Here is a 10759-nt window from a genome sequence, read left to right as displayed (position 1 = left end):
ACTGCTGCCTTAAACATTATGCTGTAATGCTGAAAGTGTCACCAGAGGTTGTAGGGTTTGAAACTATAACATCTTAGCTAACGCAGACGGTGTGTTTGTGAGACAATGTAAGTTGCTACAGCTTTTTTCCACCAGTTTTTAAAAAATTTAAATCCACAAATTGACCCGTCTTCTGTTCTGCTGCTGTTCAATTTGTCCTGGTTCTACACGAGAAAGGTGTTTGCCGCTCTCCTTCCTTCAGGGCAGCTTTTCCCTGACAAACAGGAAACATGCAGAGCCTGTTGCTTTCTGTGGTGATGATGATACCAGAAGTTGTAGAAAGTGACCTCACGCTCAGCAGAAAACTTGTTTTAAGTCTCTGGTCACATGATGCATGTTACACCCGCTTAGTTCTGCAAACTTGCTGCTATAATCGCATAAATTCCAGAATAAAGGAACATGCATACTTCTCTTCATTATGGAGCCTCTATGAGCTTTATTGAAACACTAGAATAAAACCTTTATGAAGACATTTGACTTTTGCTCTTTTAATTGTGTGCTTTTTTTTTTTTTTTTTTCTCTCCAGGAATGCATTTTATCAGGCATTATGTCAGTAAAGGGGAAGAAGGTTCTTCACATGGACCGCAACTCATACTACGGAGCTGAGAGCGCTTCTATCACACCACTGGAAGATGTAAGTCGCCCTAAAACCAGTGTCAACCTCCCATCAGTATTGAGACAGACAGACGGTGCTTTGTCTTTGTGTCGGCATTGTTGGAGACGGTGTTGGTTTCAGAAGTCAGGCCTGTAAGCTGGGGGTCTCATTGGGTTCTGCTTCCTCCCTGCAGCTCTACCAGCGCTTCCACCTGCCTGGGACCCCTCCAGAGTCAATGGGAAAGGGACGGGACTGGAATGTGGACCTCGTCCCAAAGTTCCTCATGGCTAATGGTAACATATTCTGGGGCTGCAGCTAACGATTGTCTTAGCAATAGAGTATTGTATCAATTTTGATGATTAATCGATGAATCGGATAAAAAAAAAAAATTGGCACATTTTATAGCTTTGGCTTTTTGTTTATGGGGATGTATTGCTGATCTGAGATTCGTGCTTTTATGTATTTTTTTTGGTTACTGTCCTTTTAGATGAGCTTTTATTGTTGTATTTCAGTTTTGCCCCTGCTTCCAAGACATATTTCTCCTATAGGAGACTAATAAAATAATCTATCATATCTTTTGTACAATATTAAAAATGCATAAAAATATTTATTTGATAATTAAGAAAATTATGGAGTCCCCTAGGGGACATGAAGGAATTTTTTTCTTTTGTGTTCCCTTGCAATAATGTCCTGAGCAGTTCATGTGGCATAATTGAATACTGTAAGCCTTTCTTACAGTGGCTATCATACTTTCTGCTATAATATAAAGCTTATAAAGCAAGGTTTTTCTATGCGTGTTAATATCTCATTAATACATCTGAAATTTTATATCTTTTACTTTAGGATAGAAACGCACCACAAACCTGTGATATAAACAGAAACTTTCCATAAGAAGGAAAGAAATAAAAAATACATCCAAACTATTTGGACTATTTCTGAGTTATTATCACAGGGTAATAGTTATCTGACAGTTTTGATTGTGTGTCTTTCGTGTTGGTCTGAATGGTTTAAAGGGCCATTTCCATCTCAACCTTACAGACATAAACATGCAGTGGATAAATTGATTTTCAATCAGTTTTTTGCACCAAAAGGTTAATAATAAACACTGAGACTCTTTAAATGTGTATACATTTGACATTTGTGACTGTGTACAAAATAGACCAGCAGATCGCAGTAAGCATATTCCAATTAAATGCAAAAGAAAACATGTTCTACATGTCCCCTAAGGGGCTCTGTGGAAAATAAAGAAAAATGTTTTTATTTTATTTCCTGAAATGTAACAACACAGCATTGCTTTAGTGAACTCTTGATCATTTGTAGCAAGGGATGCAAATGCAGCTAAAAAATCCTAATGTCAACGTGTGACAAAGTCGGCCCTTTGTTAACAGCAATACATCTGATCTGATGATTATTATTGAATTAACCAATTAATAATTGGATAGCAATAGGTGTCTGTACGTCCTTTTTTTTTTTTGTTTTTACATCATTTGAATCAGGTGAAGCTAAGACCGTCACTAAAGGAGTTCTGGATAGAAAAGATTTGTAGACAGTTTGCTATTTTTTAATACTATACATTTTGTATAGTTTTGGTTTGTACAAATCTTTGTGGTTTTTCTTTCAGCAAATGTGAGTCTGTATACTTCAGTTAACAATAAACTGATTTTTAGCTTACGATGATTTCAATAATCGATTCATCACGATTAATCGTTTCAGCCCTAAGCTGCTCACATTGAGTTCGACATGCAGCTTTAATTCATCACCAAACATGTAAGAAATAGAATCTTTAAATGTTGTGTTTTGTAGGATTCCGCTAGCATATTTTCTCCTCTCGGTAAGCAAATTATTGGTATTATCAAAGAAAAGTTGAGTAAGGATTTAGAGCAGCTATCAGAATGTCAGGTTAACAGATGCTCCGCCTGAGGTCATGAGGTTAATGTTGCTGTGTTTGTAGGCCAGCTGGTCCGCATGCTGCTGATCACACAGGTGACTCGCTACCTGGACTTCAAGGTGATTGAAGGCAGTTATGTGTACAAGGGAGGGAAGATCTACAAAGTGCCCTCCACTGAGACTGAGGCCCTGGCATCCAGTAAGTAGTGACTGTTTGGGATGTGATCTCTGCTCTCATTAAATCAGCTCCTTCACTCACAGCTCGTTCTCTTCTGCTAAAGGCCTGATGGGATTGTTTGAGAAGCGACGCTTCCGGAAGTTCTTGGTCTTTGTTGCCAACTTCGACGAGAATGACCCTAAAACCATGGAAGGCGTGGATCCCAAAAAGACCACCATGAGGGCCATCTTCCAGAAGTTCAGCCTGGGACAGGAAGTCATCGACTTTACCGGCCACTCCCTGGCGCTCTACCGCACAGACGAGTCAGTTCTGCCTCTGGTTAATGTTTTCTGGTCTTCTATGCTCTGTTCTGGATGCTTAATGTGTCGTCGTCTTCCCTCAGGTACCTGGATCAACCCTGCATGGACACGATAAACAGAATAAAGCTTTACAGCGAATCTCTGGCCAGATACGGCAAGAGCCCGTACCTCTACCCTCTGTATGGCCTGGGAGAGCTGCCGCAGGGCTTCGCCAGGTACCACACTTCTCCTGGGGTCCACTGTGTGTGTGTGTGCGTGTGTGTGTAGGGAAACTGCAACTTAGAATGTGACATTGGGTTGGGTTGATGTTTTCTGTTTGAGATTCTGTATAAATTATACCAAATTTGATTTCTGACTGTAATCGTTTTTTTGCTTTTTGTTTTCTTAAATTGCAAATGGAATTTTATATTACTAAGAGTTGGCTTTTATTTCAATCATCCCTTCTATGAGTTGATCTGAATCCTTCAGCCTGCATGAATCTTAGGGCGTTAAGTTCACTCTGCTTGCAGTCTGCTATACATCACCTGTTCATTCCATTAGTGAAACAATCCCAGATAATTGTAGAGGAGTGAAAGCAGAGGGAGCTTCCTCCTGCAGGGCAGAATTCATAACTAGAGATGCTTTTTTTCTGGCCAACATAAATTTCTGGTTTTTCTTAAAGTCTTCATAGCAATTTTGATTTTGACTTGTTTTAATTAGTAATTTTTAACTCGTATAACACACAACTTAGTGTGCTGCAAGCTCATAGGTAGACAAAGAATTTGGAATCTAATAGTAAAGATGGAATTACATAAACACCAGTATGTCTCATTTATATACCTTAATGGCAGGAGTTCTTAGTTTTGATGCATTTAATGACCAACTAGGGGGAAAAAAAACATTTTCAGTATTCAGCACTGAAATGCTGATCTCAGATCAGAGCTGAAAATTATTTCCCATTTCTGGCCAATTGATTGGTGCATCTCTAACTTTCCTGTTTGTACCAAGTAGCACAACAATCCTAAGACAGTTCAGTCATACAACTGTAATTCCCGCCCTACTTTAAGCTTTCTTTGCCCTCATAAAGTCTGTATGGAACCAGCTGTTGCCAGTGCAAGTGTGTTTTGACTTCTTGAAACTTGATGCAGTCACATAGGGTGTGAAATTGTGAAACAAATGGCATTGTGTGATGCCCGTCAAAAACAATCGGCCTCTGTTGATTTAAATTCCTACAGCCTCATCAGAGGCCTGCTGCCATGACAATCAGTGATACGGCGCATCAGCTGAGGTCTGCAGATGTTTCTCTAACATCAAAGATACACCAGTCACTTGAATGACTTTATTGTTCAGACCTCTACTGGTTGCACTCTGGTTGACTTTCTTTGTGTTTCAGCACTTTAAGTCTGAGAGGTAAAAGAAAACTAACATAAAACCTGACTGAGCTCCTGAGTCGGAGAGTTACGACTCTGCCATCGGAATGAAATTCAGCACATCTAAAAACTGCTGGTATCCTTGTGGTTCGCTGTCCACTGGCTGGAGTGTGTGTCCACTGAACGTGTGTGTGACTGCACCTCACAGAGTATAAGTACATGTCTTTATCAATGAGCTCATGCAAGCAGTGTGGCTTGGTGCATACATCTTCTCACCTAGTTCAGTGAGTCAGCTATAAACTATAAGTTTGAGAGGTGAAAGTAGATGAGCGACCATATGGGGACAGAAATGGCTCATGACGTGATCTGGTTTTACTTAGGCTAATAAAATCAATAGTAGCATCTGTAACCATGACTACCTTCTATTACCACATATAGCCACCTTATTGGAGTTGAAGGGCTGGTCTCGTTGGCGGGGCCCTAATTGTCTGTGAAACACTGACTATCATGAAGACATTACTATCATGAAGTAATGTCTCTTTGTAGATGAAGAGAAGAACGCTTCTTTCTTAAGGCAATAAAAGAAGAGCTCAATGTTTTTCAGTTAGACCTGCTGGCAGAACTTCATTGAAGGCTTTTGTGAAACTTTAATTTGTGTTGCAGTGTTTCTTGTTTGGTTCTATCACAGGTTGAGTGCCATCTTTGGTGGGACGTACATGTTGAACAAGCCCATAGAGGAGATCGTGATGGAGAATGGGAAGGTGGTGGGAGTCAAGTCTGAGGGAGAGGTGAGCAGTTTTTACTCACAGTAAATGGTACAAACTTGGCTTCCAGACTTCAGCTTAAACACTGTTGGGTAGAGAAATGGAATGAAAGTAATTATGTTATATAAAAATGACGACCTTAGTTAGGAATTCTACTTTTTATCTTTCCCCATTCTGCTTTTCTTTTCATAAAACCAACATGTTTGTCATTCTCCTGGAATTTTTCCAAGAGAATGATATTAATGCAGAATTATTAACTTTAAGTTTTCTTAAGTACATCAATTAACTCATGTATGATTTGGAATCACCAGCTGCTTGGTCTCATTGTAGAGTGTGGAGAGTTGTTTAGTTACACAAGACACTAAACAGCTCAATGGTTTATGTAATAAAAACAAAAAACTGCACTGTTTATAAAGCATATTTGTATTCATTAATTTAATCAACACTAAATGTAACACTGGTGTTTTGAACATCTTGCCTGAGAGCATGAGGAATGAGAATGAAGCAGATGTTCAGTAATTCCTCTTTATTTTATTTGTAGAAAAACTTTTACTCAGATATATGGTGGATATCACTTGCAATTAACAAAACAATTTAATTAAACAAGACATTAGAAATATTTTGCTTATGTTTTTTTGCTATTTTGCTAACAATAGCAGGGAAAAAATGGCGTCTGCTTGTCAGTTTTACAAAAACATGAAAATTGATTAGTGCGTCTCTGATCATGGTAATGCTTTCTATGCTGACAGTCATGCTGAAAATGGGCCTGTTCTGTTGGCTAGCTGAGTAATATTAATATAACATTACAGGTAATTGTTGGCAGCAGTCAAACCCACAACTGGGTGCAGCTCAAATGTCTTGGATCTAATAATTCGGACTGTAATTGTTCAGTCAGTGCTTAAAACTTGGAATAAAATTAAGCACCACTACAAATTTTATGTTTTCAAACTAACTATCTACATTTTTATTTCTAAAATCCAGTTGCTGTTTTTATTCATATGCTCTCCACTGGTTCCTCCCAGATTGCAAGGTGCAAACAGCTGATCTGCGACCCCAGCTACGTCATGGATCGTGTGAAGAAAGTTGGCCAGGTGATCAGAGTCATCTGCATCCTGAGTCATCCCATTGCCAACACCGGTGACATCAACTCTTGCCAGATCATCATCCCACAGAATCAGGTTAACAGGAAGCACGGTGAGTTCATATGTGAAGAGGAAAGACTTGCTTATATTAAAACAGAAATGCAGGAAATATTTTATTTCCACAGTGAAACTGTCGAACGTTAACTTCCAATTTTCTCTTTACAGACATCTATGTTTGTATGATCTCTTTTGCTCACAACGTGGCCGCAGCGGGTAAATACATCGCAATCGCCAGCACCACAGTGGAGACGAACGAACCCGAGAAAGAAATTAAGCCGGCCATGGACCTCCTGGAGCCCATCGAGCAGAAGTTTGTCAGCATCAGTGATCTGTATGAACCCACCGACATGGGCACTGAAAGCCAGGTAGGCTCAGTGGGTGAATCTACTGCTGAAGACTCTGCTTCCCATTCTGGTCCTGGAAAAACAGACGACAATTAAAACACTGTTTGTGTTGGTATGAGATTAAGGTATCGTTTCAAGTAGGAGAGGTTAAAGCTGTTGATCCTTTTGTTTGGTTGAACAGAAGCCAGAGCAGGACTAGTCTGCTATAGCTTTGTAGTCCACAAGTCTGCAGTTGCAGTATGGATCCAGCATACAGATTCATACTGCACCTTATGAGAGTGTATTCAAAACAGTGTTTCCCTAGTAGGGACATAGCTTTGGGGGATGGGGAGGGGCAGATTGATTGCCCAATTTATTTCATTTTGGGCGATTGATGACCTATGGATGAAACCGATCTCATCCACTGATCTTTTCTACCACCACAAAGGTCTGAGAGAGGACTGCATTCAATAATAGTCTGCTTACTGCTGTCAACTTTGCAATTTTTTGCTATATTTGTTGCTGAAACAATCGGTGTAGGCCAAAATGAGTCAGGCCAGAAAACCGCAACGATGCACCCCTATTTTCTAACAGCAATAATAACAGTTGCTCCTGTTGCTACTTGGAGGAGAACAAGCTGCGACCATTAAAACAAAATCTGCACTTTTTAAAAATCATTGATATCCTTGCCTGTTTTGCAGGTTGTTGCAATTGTTTTTCTGTTTGCTTTCTGTATGCTGGCGGGAAAATGCTTTTGTCTGCATGCGAGCGCACCTGACTCAGCACGTGAACGTCTGTAACAGAGTAGAAGTGCGTGTTTGTATCCAGTTTTTGTCTACTTTAGCTTTGGTGCTTTTGAACATTTGCGATGAGCTCGTGGAAGCTGAGCAAGTGATGTGGCTTGTTCCATTTTAAGCAGACACCATTCTGCTCATCACCTGCAAAATACAGAACTTGCATCATAGACAAGATTACCACAAAAGAAAAGAAACGTTTGGGTCCCCCTGTGGGTTGGCTGCTCAATCAGCTCAATCTTATTGGTCATAAATCTACCACTACAGCTCCAGACAGTCTTTGAAAACATTGTTCTGATCTCCTGGCTGTGGTTTTCCTCATTGCTTTTTTTGTGGCAGAACCTAAATGACCTCAGCGAGTGTTGGACTGTTTCCCTACACACATTCCGAAATGTGGTTTTCTAGAAATACCTGTCAGTAGGCCTGCTGCAATAAACATTAAATCTATTAATTGTGTGGAAAATTAAAAGAAACTTGATTTCTATTTGCATGATTTATTTATTTTTTTCTACCAAAAACTGGATGACTAAAGTCTTCAGTCTGGTACTTTGGTTTTAACTAGACCTTTTTTCTAAGGACAATTTTGTTTTGAGAGATTCCCTAATTCATTTTATTTATTTCTGTTGTTTTATTTATTTTGGATGTTGATAATGTCTTCCAGTTCCAGTGTTAACTGTTTATTAGAATTTAAAGTTTATTGATTTCTGGGAATGTATTCTTGCATTATTATGCCATTACCATTATTTTAATTGAAAATGGACTCAAAACAACAATATTATCGTTTATCGCAATAACTTAAAATATATGTAGAATATGTTCAAGTGTGAATTAGACATTCAAATTTCTTGAAACAAACCATCTGTGTTATTGTAGATTTAGTTTATTGCATTAAGGCATTTTATTCTCATAACCTCTCTGTGCTCAGTCAGAAATATTTATCGTCTGATCCTTTTGTCCATCCCAGATCTTCATCTCCCGCTCTTATGATGCCACGACTCACTTCGAGACCACCTGTGCTGACATCAAGGACATCTACAAACGAATGACTGGTTCAGACTTTGACTTTGCTGAAATGGAGCGCAAAAAGCAGGACATCTTTGGCGACGCCGCAGAGTAAAGGCAACACATCCACAGTACTCCAGATTATCAAAAATGGCAATTACGGAATTCTTAAAAAAACAAAACAAATAGATAAACTACAGAAGTATGCATTCATGGGTGGGCTAACCAGATATCCAGGTAAATGGTTTGCCCTCTGTGGAAGTTTATGATCTATAGAAAAATATGAAATAGTGTTGTTGGATAGGGTTCAGAAAGGGAGCATTGCTTTTTCAGATCTCATTCAGGTGGATGTTGCACTAAATACAGTTTATGCCTATTAGTCAGTACTTTATACTATTGTGAGTCATCATGTTTAGATGAAGCATAATCCAAAGACCCTAAATCAAAAAAAAAAGAAAAAAGAATTGATCAGTATCTTTAAAAAAAAACAAATTCTGGGGTTTAGGGTGGGTGGGGTCCAAGTTTTTTTTGTTGTCATTATTCAGGTTCTAAAAGATGTACAATATCTCCAACACCATGTTGTTTTTGCAGGTGCTTGTTTTCCATGTCTGACAGAAAGAGGTGGCTTTGTCCTTTTTGTATTAAATCTTGTGAGCAACTCTGTTCTTTGCAGGGTGTCGTAATTTCAGCAAATAAAGACCTGTGACAGAAGGGGTCTCACCTCTGACACACTGCCAAGAAGGTATGCTTTACTATAAACAAAGTCACACTGATGACCGTACTCAAGGGAAAACTACCTGAAACTACCAACAGCTGGAGTTCCTAGAAAGCAGCAGACATTTGGATCTGTGCCTGGTAAAACGATCCAAACATTGATGGCGGATGGCAAATATGGTTCACTGTAATTACTTAAGAAGGACCAAATGTATACTGCTGCAGTATTGAACTGATGAGGGCCTTGTCTCTGTTTTCAACAACTGTAAAAGAAAATCACTTGGCCTGGGCTCAAATGATTTCTGTACTGCAAAGTAAAAAGAATAAATCAAATGACTTGTATTTGTTCATTTTTATGGAAATATATAGTTTAAGAGTTTGGTTTTTTTTTTCCAAGTGTTCTAACACGCAGGAGGATTAATATCAAGTGTTCCAACTAGGACTGAAACGATTTACCTGATTAACGGTGATGAGTTGGTTATTGAAATAATCGTCAACTAGTTTAGCATTTGATCAATTGTTAACTGGAGTATACAGACTCACAAACGGTGACTTGCTGGAAGCGGAACATACTCCGCAGTAACTAAGCCAAAATTACTGTATATGTACACACAGAGACATGCATGCAAATCTTTTGCTATCCAATCATTAATCCAAAAAGTAGCTAACTGATCATCCCCATGCTGTCTTACGTGGAGCAGAAAGGGTTCAGATGTTCACATGTTGATGGGATGTTTTTTTAGCTGCAGGTGCAATCTGCAATCCAAACCCAGAGTTTCTCCTACTTGGCTGAAACCTGGCGCAAGGAAAGTGTCAGAATGACGTCCTCTCCAGGGTGAGTCTGTAGATGTTGGAGAGTAGAACTCTGCAGAAATCTCCATTGGAATATGGTGATCACACCGCGACTAGATTTTATGATTTCTGGTAGTGATGGGTAAATGAGGCGTCATGAGGCCTTTTGACTCATAGCAACGCTGTATTGATACTGTGTCACTCAATACTGACACCTGCCGGACATTAAAAATTCCTACAGGCAACGTAGTGACTTGATGACCAAGTCTATACAATAAGATTTAAGTCTTTGTATTTTATTGAATATTATACGTTGTATTATGTCATATCTTCAGTTACAGTTAAAATATATTTGATATACAGTCAATAAAGAATGTGAACATGTACCATAAAGTGAAAATTTAAGTGAATGTGTTTGGAATGAGAATGCTTGGACTGTTTTTTCCCACACATTTTTATTAAAAAGTTTTTACAACCTTATAAAATGAAGCCTGTTTCGCTTTTTTGACAAAACTTCTGCTGTAGAAAAAAATGAAGTAAACTCTACATTTACAGCGAACCCTTGTTTTTCTTAGGGGTTGCGTTCCGAAAATAACCCGTGATAGGCAAAATCCTTTTTTACAGTTATTACACAGCATACATAAATACTCTACATTGAAACCAAAGAACAAAACCTGTTTTCAGGTCAGCGGATGTGCGTGTGCATCAATCGGGCCTTAATGTGATCCGTAGTCATGTCATTAAAGCGTCTCCTGCTTTGAGAGATTCACAGCTGTATCTATGGCAGAGCGATGGATCTCATCAAACGAGCCTCCGGTGTTATGCCCAGAAACGCATGCCTGCCCAAAATTGCATCCCCTCTCGCTGGAGCGCGCATCGCT

General features: G+C 39.1%; 1 protein-coding gene across 1 annotated transcript; it reads left to right on the top strand.

Moving 5' to 3' along the window:
• Positions 1-487: 487 nt before the first annotated feature.
• LOC106943203 (rab GDP dissociation inhibitor beta-like) lies at positions 488-9428 on the top strand. The gene is made up of 9 exons (XM_015026545.1): positions 488-673; positions 828-927; positions 2586-2720; positions 2803-3001; positions 3082-3213; positions 5036-5135; positions 6134-6305; positions 6419-6618; positions 8335-9428. The coding sequence occupies exons 1-9, from the start codon at positions 503-505 to the stop codon at positions 8485-8487; spliced, it is 1362 nt and encodes a 453-aa protein (XP_014882031.1). The 5' UTR covers positions 488-502; the 3' UTR covers positions 8488-9428.
• The last annotated feature ends 1331 nt before the right edge of the window (positions 9429-10759 follow it).

The sequence above is a fragment of the Poecilia latipinna genome, unplaced genomic scaffold (genome assembly GCF_001443285.1).
Source record: "Poecilia latipinna isolate Pla-1442-1.1 unplaced genomic scaffold, P_latipinna-1.0 Scaffold4980, whole genome shotgun sequence".
Classification (NCBI taxonomy): Eukaryota; Metazoa; Chordata; class Actinopteri; order Cyprinodontiformes; family Poeciliidae; genus Poecilia; species Poecilia latipinna.
The sequence above is the reverse complement of the archived record's forward strand: the minus strand, read 5'-3'. Positions and strand labels throughout refer to the sequence as shown.

What these genes read in the sequence shown, in the direction of transcription:
- LOC106943203 (XM_015026545.1), top strand. Translation starts at nt 503, where the DNA reads ATGAAGACATTTGACTTTTGCTCTTTTAATTGTGTGCTTTTTTTTTTT. An exon ending in GCGCTCTACCGCACAGACGA is followed by an intron (nt 3,002 to 3,081) that starts GTCAGTTCTGCC and finishes GTCTTCCCTCAG; the next exon opens with GTACCTGGATCAACCCTGCA. An exon ending in ACATGGGCACTGAAAGCCAG is followed by an intron (nt 6,619 to 8,334) that starts GTAGGCTCAGTG and finishes TGTCCATCCCAG; the next exon opens with ATCTTCATCTCCCGCTCTTA.